Source organism: Pelobates fuscus, chromosome 5 (genome assembly GCF_036172605.1).
Source record: "Pelobates fuscus isolate aPelFus1 chromosome 5, aPelFus1.pri, whole genome shotgun sequence".
In the NCBI taxonomy this organism is placed as follows: Eukaryota; Metazoa; Chordata; class Amphibia; order Anura; family Pelobatidae; genus Pelobates; species Pelobates fuscus.
This window is the reverse complement of record NC_086321.1, coordinates 279,293,941-279,312,384: the sequence shown is the minus strand read 5'-3', so window position 1 is coordinate 279,312,384 and position 18,444 is coordinate 279,293,941. Positions and strand designations below refer to the sequence as shown.

At 40.9% G+C, this 18,444-nt stretch overlaps 1 protein-coding gene across 1 annotated transcript in view; it reads right to left on the bottom strand.

The window, feature by feature from the left end:
• Positions 1-18,444, bottom strand: part of SLC49A3 (solute carrier family 49 member 3) — a 45,677-nt gene that overhangs the window by 15,221 nt on the left and 12,012 nt on the right. Inside the window, exons 5-8 of the mRNA XM_063455342.1 lie at positions 7,951-8,088; positions 6,460-6,576; positions 5,352-5,504; positions 3,283-3,440 (exon numbers count right to left, since the gene is read on the bottom strand). Of these exons, the coding sequence (XP_063311412.1) occupies positions 3,283-3,440; positions 5,352-5,504; positions 6,460-6,576; positions 7,951-8,088 (566 nt within the window). The remainder of the gene's footprint in view (positions 1-3,282; positions 3,441-5,351; positions 5,505-6,459; positions 6,577-7,950; positions 8,089-18,444) is intronic.

The following is an 18,444-nucleotide window of genomic DNA, read 5'->3' as shown; positions in this document are numbered from 1 at the left end:
GAAAAATCAGGACATGATTTCTAAACTGCCACCACTCCCTCATTTTCAAGCCCACCTACACAAATCTTATATCAAAACGTTCAGCTATCCCTGCTGCCACTAAAAATGTCCACAGCTAAGCCATAGTCCTGATTGTTTTCGCAATATGACCATTTGTTTGCAACTCACGCAGTCCATTGACATTCATTGAAACTCCACTCTGCAAAGCTCACATTTGAAGGGCAATTTCTAAACTGCGACTGTGCCTTCCTTGTTAATATCTCAGAGACATACTATACATCAAAATGTAGGTCTGGGTCTTGTGATTCTCACAATATAAAGCTCTTCACTGTAGGATTTATAGTTTTTAAAATACGACCGTTTGAATATGGCAACCGCCAAAATACTCTGACCTGTGCAAGGCTGCAGCAGCAAGTGATGTCATAGACAAAGCCTTTTACACCTGCTAATTTTTTATAACTGTATGTTTTAATGTAACTGTGAAGCACTTTGGGCAACAACATTGCAATTAAATGTGCTATATAAATAAATACTAACAGTTACTCCGCCCACTCTAGTTGTAGACTACTGATGGAGGCAAGAACACTTCACACAATTTCCCCAGAAATTGTAGCTTTTCTAGTTATTATTATTCTTATTATAGCCAAATTTGCCACCCTAACTCCTCCCACAGTTTTTACACTACATAGACAAAAATATACCAAAACGTGCAGATTGTTCCCGATCGGATTGCTATTACTTTGTGGAACGTTTCGGCGAATGGTTCTCGGAATATCGTCGTTCTTGTGGCAAAATTTGTCCCATAGGAATGAATGGCAAAGCTAGAGTGGGAGCTGGCAAAAGCTGAAAAATCAGGACATGATTTCTAAACTGCCACCACTCGCTCATTTTCAAGCCCATCTACACAAATCTTATATCAAAACGTTCAGCTATCCCTGCTGCCACTAAAAATGTCCACAGCTAAGCCATAGTCCTAATAGTTTTCACAATATGACCATTTGTTTGCAACTCACGCCATCCATTGACATTCATTGAAACTCCACTCTGCAAAGCTCACATTTGAAGGGCAATTTCTAAACTGCGATTGTGCCTTCATTGTTAATATTTCAGAGACATACTATACATCAAAATGTAGGTCTGGGTCTTGTGATTCTCACAATATAAAGCTCTTCACTGTAGGATTTATAGTTTTTAAAATACGACCGTTTGAAGATGGCAACCGCAAAAATACTCTGACCTGTGCAAGGCTGCAGCAGCAAGTGATGTCATAGACAGGGCCTTTTGCACCTGCTAATGGTTTGTATAACTGTATGTTTTAATGTAACTGTGAAGCACTTTGGGCAACAATGTTGCAATTAAATGTGCTATATAAATGATAACAGTTACTCCGCCCACTCCAGTTGTAGACTATGGTGGAGGCAAGAACACTTCACACAATTTCCCCAGAAATTGTAGCTTTTCTAGTTATTATTATTATAGCCAAATTTGCCACCCTAACTCCTCCCACAGTTTTTACACTACATAGACAAAAATATACCAAAACGTGCAGGTTGTTCCCGATCGGATTGCTATTACTTTGTGGAACGTTTCGCCGAATGGTTCTCGGAATATCGTCATTCTTGTGGTGAAATTTGTCCCATAGGAATGAATGGCAAAGCTAGAGTGGGAGCTGGCAAAAGCAGAAAAATCAGGACATGATTTCTAAACTGCCACCACTCCCTCATTTTCAGGCCCACCTACACAAATCTTATATCAAAATGTTCAGCTATCCCTGCTGCCACTAAAAATGTCCACAGCTAAGCCATAGTCCTGATAGTTTTCAAAATATGACCATTTGTTTGCAACTCACGCCTTCCATTGACATTCATTGAAACTCCACTCTGCAAAGCTCACATTTGAAGGGCAATTTCTAAACTGCGACTGTGCCTTCATTGTTAATATCTCAGAGACATACTATACATCAAAATGTAGGTCTGGGTCTTGTGATTCTCACAATATAAAGCTCTTCACTGTAGGATTTAAAGTTTTTAAAATACGACCGTTTGAAGATGGCAACCGCAAAAATACTCTGACCTGTGCCAGGCTGCAGCAGCAAGTGATGTCATAGACAGGGCCTTTTGTACACCTGCTAATGTTTTTATAAATGTATGGTTTAATGTAACTGTGCAACAACGTTGCAATTAAATGTGCTATATAAATGATAACAGTTACTCCGCCCACTCCAGTTGTAGACTACTGGTGGAGGCAAGAACACTTCACACAATTTCCCCAGAAATTGTACCTTTTCTAGGTACCTTTTACACCTACTGCACGTCAATCAAGTTTTGTTAGAATTCTGCTTGTTTTGTTTACCTATTGTACAGCGCAGTGGACTATGTTGGCGCTATATCAATAATTGTAATTGATTGCTTTACGTTATTGGCTTCATGACTGCTGGCTCGGTATAATACAGAGTAGATAAAGAGCACTCAATATGTAGTATTTTTTTAGTCAGAAATGATGACTAATTTAATAAATTGAATAAATTAAAAGCAGTGAAATAGCAGTTAAGCAGTCAGATCAATGATTTATTACTGGCAGGGACACAGTTGAATGAAGTATTCATCTGGCTTACTGCAAAAAGGCTGAAGGTAATGATTCTACTCACCAGAACAAATTCAATAAGCTGTAGTTGTTCTGGTGACTATAGTGTCCCTTTAATGGTCTAATCTTGGTTGGTAAAGGAACATTCCAAAGTAAAAAATTGGTAACACTTAGAATGCTCCTTTAACCCTCTAAAAACCAGGTCAGCTATTAACCTTTACACTTTACTAAGGGATCAGACCCCTTCATCTTCCCTTCCCTTCACTACAAATTCAGATAAGCTGCATCAGTTCAAGAAGGGAGACTATTTACATTATTTATTTTCGTATGTGTATGTTAGTGTGCTGAAGTGTGTAAAGTATCCTGAGTGTATATGTGAGTGTCAGTTATTTCGAGTGTAAATGTTTGTAGGTTGGCATAAGATTATGTGTGTAAGGAATCCCCATGTAGGATGTGATAAATTGTATGGAGGGGTGGATAGACTTGGCTTAGTTTAGGGCAACTAAAAACACAAATGCATCTATGTAAAATGCTTTATGAAAAAAAACATGACAGAGGTGGCATATCTACTACCTAAACACAGTATGTGCATTGTGAATACTTTCTAGTGTGTGTGTGTCAAAGTACTGAGTCAGATTGCACCCAAGGCTCCTGTTAATCTTTTATTTTACATATACTTCATTTTATATGTCTACTTACCCTGAGATGAAAGATAATCCAGTGGAAGTTCCTTCTCCAACTGGATGGGAACATTCAACAGCTAATTCCATAGCTATCGGGTATGCTGCAAACCCAAAAAATCCAAATAACAAAGATATAATTCCCAGCCAAACAGCCTGATCCCGCAAGCTTGATACCTATAAAGTGTATAAGAAGATATATTACACATTGGAAAAAGTTTAGTTATTTAAATAGGACCTCATTTCGTCCTAATTCACACCATTGTCCATATAATTAAAACTATTTATAGACTGCTGGATGCAGCTTTTGATTTTATTGGTGCTAAATATCTTACAATGTGTACATTATTGGACACCAAACAACGGATGATATCAGTGGCGTACATACCAGGGTCGCAGGGGTCGCGGCTGCGACCGGGCCCGGCCCACGACCCTGTATGTACCCACTGGGCCAGCCTCTTATCCTGGGGGCCCCAGGAGCCGGCCACCTCAGGGCCCCCCGAGGCTGGCCCTGCTTACACCCGGCGGACAGTCAGTCTGGCCGATGCGCGAGGGAGCACTCTCCCCTGAGTGCTTCCTCTTCAGCTCCCTCGCGCACCGCACTGATACCGGAGCCGGAAGATGACGTCATCTTCCAGCGCCGGCATCCCTACGTGGCGCGCGAGGGAGCTGAAGAGGAAGCACTCAGGGGAGAGTGCTCCCTGGACCCCAGGGAATCCCAGCAGCACCACTGGACCCCAGGGAATCCCCTCAGCACTCCAAAAGGTAGTGAGGCTGGGGGGATTAAATTAAAAAAAAAGTGTGTGTGTGAGTGTTAGTGTGTGTGTTAGTGTGTGTGTGAGTGTAAGTGTGTGAGTGTGTGTTTGTGTTTGTGTGTGTGAGTGAATGTGTGTGTGAGTGAATGTGTGTGTGTGTGTGTGTGTGAGTGTGTGTGTGAGTGAGTGTGAGTGTGAGTGTGTGTGTGTGTGTGTGTGTGTGTGAGTGTTAGAGTGTGTGTGTCTGCTAGTGAGTGTCAGTGAGTGTGTTACTGTGTGTGTCTGTTACTGTGTGTGTGTGTGTGTGTGTGTTAGTGAGTCTGTTTGATGTCTGTTGGTGAGTGTGTGTTTGTCAGTGAGAGTGTATGTTTTGTAAGTGAGTGTGTATGTATGTCTGCCGCTGAGTGTGTCTCTGTCAGTAAATGTGTGGGTCTGTTAGCTAGTGTGTATGCATTTGTTTGTGAGAGTGTGTGTGTCTTCAGCACTTACCTTTCTCCAGCGCCGGACTCCCATGGCGCTGGGGATCCCTCCGCCTCTCAGCTCCGAATGCGCATGCACGGCAAGAGCTGTGCATGCATTCAAACCGCCCATAGGAAAGCATTACTCAATGCTTTCCTATGGACGTTCAGTGTCTTAAAATGGCGGAAGCGCCTCTAGCGGCTGTCAGTGAGACAGCCACTAGAGGCTGGATTAACCCTCAGTGAAACATAACAGTTTCTCTGAAACTGCTATGCTTTCAGCTGCAGGGTTAAAACTAGAGGGACCTGACACCCAGACCACTTCATTGAGCTGATGTGATCTGGGTGTCTGTAGTGGTCCTTTAAGTGTGTGTGCATCTGCATGCACTGGCGTACATACCGTGGTCGTAGCCCTGCAACCCCTGCGACCAGGTGCCCGCCGCCATGTGTTGCTGCCCCGGCCCGCGCAAAGTAAGCGCGAGGGGGGGGGGGGCCCATGGATCAATTTTCGCACCGGGGCCCCATGGGTCATGTGTACGCCACTGGATGATATGTATAGAAACTGTTAATTATTACTATTATTACTGGAATTTATATAGTGCCAACCTCTTCCTTGTAGCTTTACAATATAATAACAGGTGGATTTAACAACAAACGAGACACATTTTAACAGGAAGAATAGGTTGATGAGGACCCTGCTCAAACACGATTACACTCTCAAGGGTAATGGAAAAATGTTAGGAAAAAGGCATACATACAAGGCAAAAAACGTGTGTAGGTTCCTGGAGAGTCATGGTAAACATAAAATGATCATCCTCACAGGACAAATTACTACCATGCCTATAATAAAAATCAATACAAGGTAATTTACTCACCACTGCAAAAGCAATACTCGCTAGTGAACTAAGACAGAAACATATCTTGACAACTTCTGTGAACTTCTTTGTTCGGTCAACATATAATCCACATAGCAAAGCCCCAACAAAACCAAAGAAGATAAAGAGGGCCCCACACAAACCTGCAAAAAACTAAGTAAAGCAAAACAAGAACATTAATTGGAAGTCAGTCCCACATTCAGTATGTTGAATGTTTTTTTTCCCCAAAATGTCTTAGACATACATAAATAGTCACTACATACAAGTCAGATAAAAAAAAAGATTAACAATACATCTAACAAATAGTTCTACTTTTAAGAACTATTTTTTTTACTTTGCCAGTTAAAGATTAAAAATCTTAAATACTAAAAATATTTAAAAAAAATTTTTAAAAGAACTAAATGGCATATGAAAAAAATAGCAGTATTTATATTTCAACAGGAGACTTAATATTATGTGCCAGGGCACCATTGTTTAACATTGTTGAGGCAGAAGAAGCTGTCTAAAAAAGTATACAGTCCCTTTACCTAGAAAGCAATCTGATCCTCCCAGGCTATTGCCCTTTCTTTAGTCTACTCAGATCTCTGCACTTAAATATTTTTTGACATCTGAATGGAAAATGACTATATTACAATTAAGGAATTAAGAACACGCTAATAACCCAATGTCTAATGAAACATACTAAAACATTAAGGTTTACTCCAAGCGTCTGTACGTGTAGTGTTTCAGTGTGATAATTTATATTGCTGTCAGAGGTATAACTCCACCTACACCAGTGTCATTAGTATATCATTCGCCAGCCTGGACAAGAGCTCATGATTAAATTCCTGGTGATTCTTTTGCACAGACGGTCATTCATTGGCTGAGAACGATCAGCCAATGAATGATGGGGAGATCAGAATCTGGACTCTGCAGCAGCCGGATGCGCGTGTCATCCAGGTCAGAGGAGGCTCAGCACCCAATGGGGACCAAGGTAAGAGGGCAAACTGTTGCAAAATGGTTTGCTCCAAAGCAGGGAATGGTCCCAAGATACAACTGGCATCATGGTCACTACTGTAAATGTCTAGAGAAACTAAAAGTTGAAAGATAGAATATTGAATAGACTTACATTTGAATATCCCTTGTAACACAAAATCTGCTCCAGAAATGAAGAAAATGCTGTGAAAAGACCAACACCTGATCCAAAGCTCAACATAAGGATGATGTAAGCCTTATTTGTCATTAGCTGTAAAAAAGAATATTCAGACATTTTGTGAGTAAATTGGTTTAAACAGTGCACATTAGTAAATAATCTGTTCTTAGGAACATTATACTGGTTGTCAGCGCTATCTCTAGACATTCTTTTCAAGCCTTGGGTCCTGACAAAACACAAAACCGCATGGTATGCATATGCCCCTGCATGGTGTTTAGTTTTAGGCATTATGACTAATCCATGGGTTTTCCTAAATTTTGCAGTTATATTTTTGTAATTGAATGCAGTTTTGGAAATATAGTTCTAGAGTAAATAATTGTATTTTGGGGTACAGTCTTGCATCCTAAAATGTGAGAAATGCCTACTTTCATATAAACTGGGTCAACGAGAGGCTGACATTTGTATAGGGTTATTCAGTAAAGTGAGAATTGCCTGGAAATCAAAGTGAATTTAAATTAAATGCCAAAATGACCAAACTAAAAAAATAATTACCTTTGATACTTTTTCTATGTCAGCTTTTGACAGAAATTTTGACTTTAAATTCCTTCAAAATTTTCTAACAATACAAAACTATTTAATACCAAGGGTCATTAACATGGTGTTAATGTTAAGTCTAAGAGTGTGATCTATTAGTAGTATTGATTGAGATTAGTGATTTCCAATTCAGTCCTTAAGACAAAAGTCTAGATTGGACTGATTTTCCAATTCTGTTCAACAGGGGTATTGATAATTATTTAAAAAAATATTTTTAAAAGTGGATAATTAGAACCAGATTAACAGGACATATAACATACTGAACTAAAGGGACACTGTAGTCACCGAAACAAATTTAGCTTAATGAAGCAGATTTGGGGTAGAGATCGTGCCTCTGCAGTCTCACTGCTTAATTCTCTTCCATTTAGGAGTTAAATTACATGTTTCTGTCCATGCAACCCTAGACACATTTTCCCTGGCATGACTCAAACAGCCTGCAAAAGATGGTTTCATTTGCAATCAGATATTAACTTATGTTATAAGTTTTTATCTCCTCCTCTGTAAATTGAAGTTTGAGCACACAAAGACTAGACGGAGACTAGTATTTTAGCAAGAATTTATCCATGCAGGAGAAAATACATTCTTAATTAAACAGACTGCACAATAAAGGAAGTATAAACTTTAGATGACTCTTTACAGGAAGTCTTTATGAAGGCTCTATAAGTCACATGCAGGGAGGTGTGACAAGAGTTGCATAAACAAAGGGATTTAACTTTTAAATGACAGAGAATTGAGCAGTGACACTGCAGGTCATGATCTATACACCAAAATTGCTTCATTAAGCTAAAGTTGTTTTGGTGACTCTAGTGGATGTTAAAATACATTTTTCAATTATCAGTTCTTGAAGATTCCTTCTCTTTCCATTAAGCTCACCTGTTTTAAACCAGAAAAAAAAGGCTCAGGCACCAAATTGACTGCACTTGCAGAGGGTGGGGTTGGAGGCTCTTTCTCTGAAATTCCAGCAGTTGCCATGACACACGCTAATACTGCAGGGATGCCATATATTCCAAACTTTAAAAAGAACAAATTACAACAACCAGTAAATCAATATATAATGTTCTATGTAGATTTTAAAAAGAAACTACTGATTTCCTCCAGTATGATCACAAGTACAATGTTAAAGCTATAATTAAAACACTATATGTGTATATGTATGTATATAATTAAATGAGTGTATGTTAAGCTGTTTACATTACTGCCGTTTCCCATTAGAAATTAATTCAACTCACCTTTATTCCAGCTACAGAAGAGTATCTAAGGCGCAGCTAGTCTCCCCCCATGTGAAGTCATCATTTAAACCATTGCTTCTCTAAAGGGATCACTCACTCCGGGTTTGACCTATAGGCATGGCACCCATTTAGTTGTCTGCTTGGCAGCCAGGAAGTGTCACTAATGACATTTTTTAAAAGTGCCTATTTTTCTTAAAACACGCACTTTTATAAAATATGACTGTAGTTTAAGCATAATTGTCTTATTCATACAGTGCCAGTTTGCAACATTCTTTGTTTTAGATCTGATAAAGTGTTGGAATTAAATTCTCGTTTTTCAGTCCCCTCTTTAAGATATACAATGTATGATGCTTTGCTGTATTCTTTCTTTTTGTTTATCTTTAAATGGAATCGGTCATCTAGGGTATGTGTTAATGTAATCCCAACACCCATACTGCTGTTGACACTCCTGTCAAAATTTCCAATAAAAATGTTTAGATAATAAATTCTCATTTTTCAAATCTTCCTCAATACATTTTACTCGAACAACTAAAGGACTAGTGTTACTCACTAATGTTGTGAATTCAAAATTAATTTCAAAATGTAACCCCCAAAAAGCTGATTAGGACATATTTTGCTATGTGTTTAATGTTGGCCTAGAATCTAAAGTTTACTTTGAATTAACTAGTGAATAACTAGCCGAAACGTTGTGTGTTTTGCTCTGTCCACTTGTTAGGTAAATATTTGGTGCAGCAAATACATTTTTTTTTTTGGTCTTTATTTATATGCATTTGATTATAATTTATGTAAATCGCTTTGTATTACATACATTTGTAAGACACATTTATATTGTGTTTATTGATTGAGGATCAAATGTTGATTTGATAGGTGTGTATAGATATGGGATACGGGAGTGCGGGTATTTCTTTAACTATATGATGATTGATTTAGATGGGGTGGGCCTTAATATCATTTGCACCCTAGACTTTGTGTGCATGCTGTACATTTATTGGTTACCCCTACTTACTTTATTTTTAACTAGTGAATAACCCTGAAGGTATTCAAGAGCTGCATCCCCTATAAACTATGACAATGCTTTGTTTAGAGACATATTATTGGATTGCAGACAACCGCAAGTTGCTGAATTCATATTAATTCGACAGTTTTAATAATTCAGCATGATTCTACAAGTTGGTGAGGTCTTGAAAATATGACTTCTGACTCCTATTTTTTTTTTTTTACAATTTTATACAGAACTTTAGAAGTAACAAACATCATTTGAGAAAGGTAATCACAGTCAGAAATGCTTCTTCAAATGTGATTAATTTTATGTGTCACTATTTTTCTATATTTATCTATTTGACAGTTATTTGACAGTCCGTTGTAATGGTTATGGTGCCATATGCATTGCATTGGTAATTTACAACACTGTTTTCTAGCAGTTTTACACAAACCTATGCACAATTGCTAAACCCTTACCTAGTGTATGCAGTTTAGAAAGTTACACTTCTGCATTAAAAATATCAATTTTACCAAATTCCAATGACATTATTTGGCTGAGCATGTCAACCAACACACTCAGCAAATTAATGGAATTTAAATATGGATGGAATTAATATTGCTAATGTGGTAGTTCAAAGAATGCAATATGCTGAACAAGGGCTCCCTCGGACGGTTTGTTTCAAATACAGTTTGAACCACTCAAACACAATGTGACGTAGAACTGGGGAAATGTGCAATGAACCTGTTGGATATCCTAAGGATTACAGTAGATTGCAGAAGTTATGGTGTTTAGAGAGCTTGTTTTAAAGAGAACCTATGTTCCAAAAAAAGATTTGTTAAGAAAAGATTTAAAGGGACACTATAGGCATCAGACCACTTCAGCTCATTGAAGTGGTCTGGGTACAGTGTTCCTATTGCACTTAGTGCTGCAATGTGAAACATTGCAGTTCCAAAGAAACTGCAATGTTTACATTGCAGCACTAAGTCTGACTTCAGTGGAGGCGTTTCCGAGATCCAAACAGATCTTTGTTCCGGTAACTGGTGCTGGACGTCCTTACACTCTGCATGAGAACATCCAGCGTCAGATATTTCCCCACAGGAAAGCATTGGGAGGCACCTATGTGAGGTTTAAAGCGCGTGCAGCATTTGCCATGCATACGCATTAGCACCCGCACATCGATGGACGTCGGATAAGGAGCAGCCTTGACCCATCACTGAGGGACGGCGTTGGGATAAGATGAGTGAATAAAGGTTTTTTTTACCCTTTATTCACCCCGGGGGGGGGGGGGGGGGAGGAGAAGGGGGGGGCTACTAGAGGGAGAGGGGAGGCAGAGGGAGCTATAGTGCCAGGAATATAACTTTGTATTTCAGGCACTTATAGTATCCCTTTAATATATTTTACTCATATTGTTTTAAAGCACTGGGAAACATCTGCTGCACCGGCCGGCTCCGCCTTCGTCAGCAAACCTGCTAATGTCTTCCATGTTCTCATCCAGTCCAAGGATTCTCATAGAGACTAATTAGGGATGACATACGGATGCACGGCAAAATGCTGTGCTTGTCAAATAAAATGCTCTCTATGAGCATCATTTGACTGATGAACCAAGTCACTATCACTATGCTCTTACTAGTATTTAACACTGTTTTATTTATAACACTATTACTATTTATTTGTCTCCCACATTGTAGTGTAGGACCCACCAATAATGGGGTACTTTGAAAGTAGTGGTGGGCTTAACAACATATGGCCATATGGTGGAACCAAATCCCCATATTTATACTCAGTTAGGCATTTTAGTAGCCTTCTTTGTTTTTTGTATTTTGTAGTCTGAGTGCACCGCACTATTTATTTTCTCATTGATGAACCAAGTCTGACTCGGTACTCACAAGAGAAGTGCTCTGGAAGATGGCCACTAGAGTTGTGTTTAACCCTGCAGCGAAGACAAATAGAAGAGTTAGATAATCTACTAGTTGAGGAAATAGCTAAAATGACAATGAAGGGGGACGTTATCATCATGGGTGACTTTAATCTTCCTGATGTGAACTGGAAAACCAAAATAGCTGCTTGTGCCAGGAGCACACATTCTAAATTCCCTACTAGGATTGTCTCTAAAACAAGTCATTGAAGAGCCAACTCGTAAGGAGGCCATACTAAATTTAGTGTTAACAAAGGGAGATTTGGTATCAGATATTACTGTAGGTGGAAGTTTAGGATCCCGTGATCATCAGTCAGTGTGGTTTAATATAAGAACAGTGACTGAGTCACAGCACACAAAACCAAAAGTTTTAGACATCAGAAAAACACGTTTTCTAAAATTAGAATATTTGTAAAGGAGTCATTAATCAGACTGGAGCAGTTTAAATTGAGTCCAAGAAAAATGGGATTATTTCAAAGTTGCACTACTGAAGGCAACAGACAATTGCGTTAGGCTTGTCAGTAAAAGCAAATAAATTAAGAAACCTCTGTGGTACGCCGCAGAAGTGGCCAAAATAGTATAAAAAAAAGTTAGCATTTAGTAATTATAAAAAAAACAAAAAACAGCGTGAGGAAGATAGACAAATCTATAAGATTAGGCAGAAAAGGCTAAGCAAGTTATAAGAGCTTCCAAATCACACACAGAAGAAAAAATAGCACAGTCAGTAAAAAATGTAAAGGGGGGACAACACATTTTTAAATACATAAATGAGAAAAGGAAAGTAAAACAAGGATTAGTTAGATTAAAAACAAAATAAGATATGTAGAAGAGGGTAAAGGTCTAGCTGGCTGTCTCAATTAATATTTTTGTTCAGTATTTACAGATGGAAATTAGGAAATTGATTTCAGTTAGGAAAAAGAACAAATGAGTAATTTGTTACATGTGAGTTTACAGAGGAAGAGGTTCTATTTCAGCTGCAAAAGTAAAGACAAATAAGTCATTGGGGCCTGATGGAACACACCAAAAGTTATTAAAAAAGCTTAGTGGTGTACAAGCAAAACCATTAATGGATTTATTTAACTAATCGTTTTTAATTGCCCCCCATACACAGAAACACACATTGCAACCCTACACACACACACAGAGACACACAATGCATCCCTACATACACAGAAACACAACATGCTTCCCTTACACACAGAGAAACACACAATGCATCCATTACACACACACATTGTAATCCTTACACACAAAGACAATGCATCCTTTGCACACATACACAGAAACACACAATGCAAACCCTTACACACACATGCAAACACACACACTGCTTTTCTTACATACACACAGAAACACAATGCATCTCTTACACACACTCAATGCACACACATACAGACACACACCTTGCATCTATTATGCATACAAACACAGATTCACGCAATGCATCCCTTACACACAACCAGAAACACACAATACATACCTTATACAAAAAAACAGACCGCATCACCTGCACAAACTGGTATCCCTATACACTACATACCATAAGCACACATATTAGATCCTCTACAATAACACATAACACATCCCCTACACACTCCACTCCCTGTGAGCGAACTCATGGGTGGGTGGAACATATAAGTGGACTTATGAGTGGGCCTTGTGGGCATACTCACCGTCAGGCCCTAGGGCCCAGACCTTGAGCTGTGTAAGGGGCCCCCTAAAAGTGGAGCTGCTTCCAATTCTCCCAGAACATTCCATTTTGTGACCACAGTTGCAAACAGCCTCCAGAGATCCTGTTCTACACCAGACCAGTGGAGCCAAACTGCAGCCCATCATCATCCTCAGCTGGTTGTAAGTAGGCAATCTAGTATATTATAAGTGACACTAATCTATAATTTACCTCACATTAAAGGGACACTATAGTCCCCAGAACCACTTCAGCTTAATTAAGTGGTTCTGGTGTCTATAGCCGGTCCCTGCAGGCTTTTTAATGTAAACATACACTGTGTGCAGCATTGGCGTTAGTTCGTATGGCAGATCATATGGGTGGGGCATTGTGATGTCACATGGGGGGCGGCAAATTCAGCTGTTCCCCATGCAGCCACAGGTGCCACTGTGCTGGGAGATTGTGATTACTCTTCACTTCCTCCCAGCCTACAGAGCAGCGCATGGGAGAGAGAGAGGAGGAGGCATGATTTAATCTTACAACAAATACAGTAAGCAAATCTTTAGAAATTTGGGGGGATCAGCTCTGTTTCCACAGTTTATTGGTGTTTACTCTGATGTCTGTATTAATATTGAGGGATTTCTAAGTAGTAAGATCAGTGTGTGTCAGCAGGGCCAGCCGTTGGGGTGGGCAAGCTGTGCGGTCACGCAGGTGCCATGACAACAGAGGCGCCCAGCAGACAACACAGCTCACAAGTTGGGGACACCAGCATATTCAATTTAAACGATTCGCTGGTGGTCCACTGGTGCGCACCAGCAGTAGGTGCAGTCCGATTATATCCTCTCCCTCATGGTTCCGGTGCTCAGTTAGTGAGTCAGAGCACAGGCTCAGAGATTCTCAGCCTGCGCTCTGACAACATTGAAAGTCAGAGCTGTGAAGGAGCGGGTATGGCAAAGAGCTACTGATTAGCATAACATCAATATCCGTTATAAAACCAGGAAAAGGTGGGCATGGATGGTGAACTGATTTGGTGGTGCAATGGGCCACTTGACTGGTTTTGCCCCCCCAGGCCTAAGGCTGCCAGCCCTCCCCTGTTGATGTTCCAGGAGGGATAAGCCAAATGGCAAATGATTTAGGTAAACTAGAAAAATGGTCAGAGCTGTGGCAGCAGAATGTGGATAAGTGAAATATAATGCATCTTGGACGTAAAAACCCAAGCGCGGAATATAGAATATTTGATAGAGTCCTAACCTCAACATCTGAGGAAAAAGATTTAGAGGTTATAATTTCAGCTGATTTAAAGGTCAATGACAATGTAATAGAGCAGCAGGAAATGCTAGCAGAATGCATGGTTGTATAGAGAGAGGTATTAGCAGTAAAAGGGGTAAGTGCTCATGCCATTGTACAGAACACTGGTGAGACCTCACTAGGACTATTGCACAAAGTACTGGAGACTGTATCTTCAGAAGGATATTGATACCTTAGAGAGAGTTCAGAGAAGGGTTACTAAACTGGTTCATGGATTGCAGGATAAAACTTACCAGGAAAGGCTAAAGGATCTTAACATGTATAGCTTGAAAGGAAAGATGAGACAGGGGGGATATGATAGAAACATTTAAATACATAGAGGGAATCAAGACAGTAAAGGAGGAGACTATATTAAAAAGAAGAAAAACTACCACAAGAGGACATAGTCTTAAATTAGAGGGACAAAGGTTTAAAAATAATATCAGGAAGTAGGGATCGACCGATATTGATTTTTTAGAGCCGATACCGATAATCTGTGAACTTTCAGGCCTATAGTCAATAACTTGCTGATATTCTGTACATTTACCATTTCGAAAAAATAAACTATTTCTAAAGGTAATTGCACAAAATATACATGCCACATGTAGTGGATGCAGTGTGTTTAGACAGGGGAGCTATGTGTGTTTGTGTAGTGGATGCAGTATGTATTTGTGTAGTGTGTATATAATGAATGCAGTGGATGCATGGAATAGCCTTCCAGCTGAAGTGGCACAGGTTAACACAGTCAAGCAGGCCCGGACTGGCCATCGGGCAAACCGGGCAAATGCCCGGTGGGCCGCGATGGCCATGGGCCGAGGCCGGCAGGAAAGACCAAGAGATCTCCCCTGCCGGCCCATGCGCAGCAGCACCGGCCCCAAGATGGAGGTCTAACCCATCACGGGCCGGAGGGGAGATCGGGCAGTGAGCCGGTCTCCCTCGGCGCACGGCGAGCAGCTTCCTTTATCTTCTTCTCGCGAGCTGCGAGATTATCAGAGCGTTGCCATGGTAACCGGCGGCAACGCTCTGAAAAAACGGCGCTCGCGAGAGGGAGAGAGAGAAATGGTCTGTACCCTGCGGGGTACAGACTGAATTACCTGCCGCTGGACCACCTGGGATGTGTGTGTGGCGTAGCCCCCCCTCACTGGACCACCAGGTATGTGAATGCTCCCTCCCCCCCTGCAAAGTTAAAAGGGGGAATAAATTGATTTTTTTTTTTTTACTTTTTAATAATAATAATTTAAGGCCATATACACACAAACACATCACACACATACAAACACACTACACACACTGCACCCTTGCACTAACACTCACTGCACCACTAACACACAAACATTCTGCTCCCCTGCACTAACACACACTGCAGTAACACTAACACACACTGCAGTAACACTAACACACACTGCACTAACACACACTGCAGTAACACAAACACACACTGCACTAACACACACTGCAGTAACACAAACACACACTGCACTAACACACACTGCAGTAACACAAACACACACTGCACTAACACACACTGCAGTAACACAAACACACACTGCACTAACACACACTGCAGTAACACAAACACACACTGCAGTAACACAAACACACACTGCAGTAACACAAACACACACTGCACTAACACACACTGCACTAACACACTGCAGTAACACAAACACACACTGCACTAACACAAACACACACTGCAGTAACACAAACACACACTGCAGTAACACAAACACACACTGCACAAACACACACACACACTGCACAAACACACACTGCACTAACACAAACACACACTGCAGTAACACAAACACACACTGCAGTAACACAAACACACACTGCACTAACACACTGCAGTTACACTAACACACACTGCACTAACACACACTGCACTAACACAAACACACACTGCACTAACACACACTGCAGTAACACAAGCACACACTGCACTAACACACACTGCAGTAACAAACACACACTGCAGTAACAAACACACACTGCACTAACACACACTGCACTAACACACTGCAGTAACACAAACACACACTGCACTAACACACACTGCACTAACACACTGCAGTAACACAAACACACACTGCACTAACACACTGCAGTAACACAAACACACACTGCACAAACACACACTGCACTAACACACAAACACACACTGCAGTAACACAAACACACACTGCAGTAACACAAACACACACACTGCAGTAACACAAACACACACTGCAGTAACACAAACACACACTGCACAAACACACACTGCACTAACACACAAACACACACTGCAGTAACACAAACACACACTGCAGTAACACAAACACACACACTGCAGTAACACAAACACACACTGCAGTAACACAAACACACACTGCACAAACACACACTGCACTAACACACACACACACTGCACAAACACACTGCAGTAACGCAAACACACACTGCACTAACACACACACACACTGCACAAACACACTGCAGTAACGCAAACACACACTGCACTAACACACAAACACACACTGCACTAACACAAACACACACTGCACTAACACAAACACACACTGCACTAACACAAACACACACTGCACAAACACACACTGCACAAACACACACTGCACTAACACACAAACACACTGCACTAACACACAAACACACACTGCACTAACACACAAACACACACTGCACTAACACAAACACACACTGCACTAACACAAACACACACTGCACTAACACAAACACACACTGCACTAACACACACTGCACTAACACACACTGCACTAACACACACTGCAGTAACACTAACACACACTGCACTAACACACACTGCACTAAAACACCGCAGTAACACAAACACACACTGCACAAACACACACTGCACAAACACACACTGCACTAACACACAAACACACACTGCACTAACACACAAACATACTGCTCCCCTGCACTAACACACAAACATACTGCTCCCCTGCACTAACACACTACACACACAGCACCCCCTGCACTAACACAAACACACTGCATACACTCTATACCCCTACATACACACTACAGTCCCTGCATTAACACATAATACACACTCTATACCCCTATATCCACACTGCACCTCCTGCACTTACACACAAACACACTACACACACTCTATACCCCTTATATACACACTATTCCCCTGGCACTCACATACACACACTAAACACACTCTATACCCCATAAACCTACACTACATTCCCTGCACTCTCATACGTTATACCCCTATAAACACACACATTACACCCCCTGCATGCACCCACACTAATTTATATCCCCTATAAATACATATTCTGCACCCCCTGGACACACACTACACCACCTATGCATACATTATCCCCCCTATACACATGTGCTCTACAGTTCCTATATGCATACACACACTAGAGCCCCTAGATACACTCACAAACACACAGTACAGCTCCTTACATGCACACACTCCACAGGCCCTATATAAATACACACACACACAAACACACATACTTTACAACCCAGAGACACACACACACTACAGCCCCTAGCCACATGCAGTACGCCACAAACAGACCCCTTCACATACACAATTGCTCTACACACATGCAACGTCCAAACATATACAACAACACAAGGAACATCCCCACACATGCACAACACTCTTTAACAGTCCGGTTCCTGTTTTGATCTCTGGTATCCCACTATTGAGGACACCAGAGACAAATCGCCAGCAAACGCAGCACAAACTCAACCCCCCCTCTCCCCCCCCCCACAAAAACAACTCATGGCATTTATTTTAGCTCTGGAGGAGCGTCACATTAACATACTCATTTGGTGGGGGGGAAGGGGGTGTGCGTGTCAATGGTGGTGACATGACATGCCCCCTTTCTGGCCCCGCCCCTAATAGTGGGCTGCTCTGCCTTTAATTGCCCGGGCTGAATTTTTGTCCCAGTCCGGCCCTGCAGTCAAGGAGTTTAAGCATGCATGGGATAGGCATAAGGCTATCCTAACTATAAGATAAAGCCAGGGACTAAGGAAAGTATTTAGAACATTGGGCAGACTAGATGGGCCGAATGGTTCTTATCTGTCCTCACATTCTATGTTTCTAAGACATTGCAGTGTCTACAAAAAAGCAATGTTTTACATTGCACTAATGCCTGCAGCACTTCCTGCAAATTGCTCTGCAAGACATTTTGTGGGCTTACAATCTAGAGGGCATTGAAACCAAAAATAGCCAGAGGAAATTACACCAGTTAGAATAATACCTACTGCACCCCTAATAGTA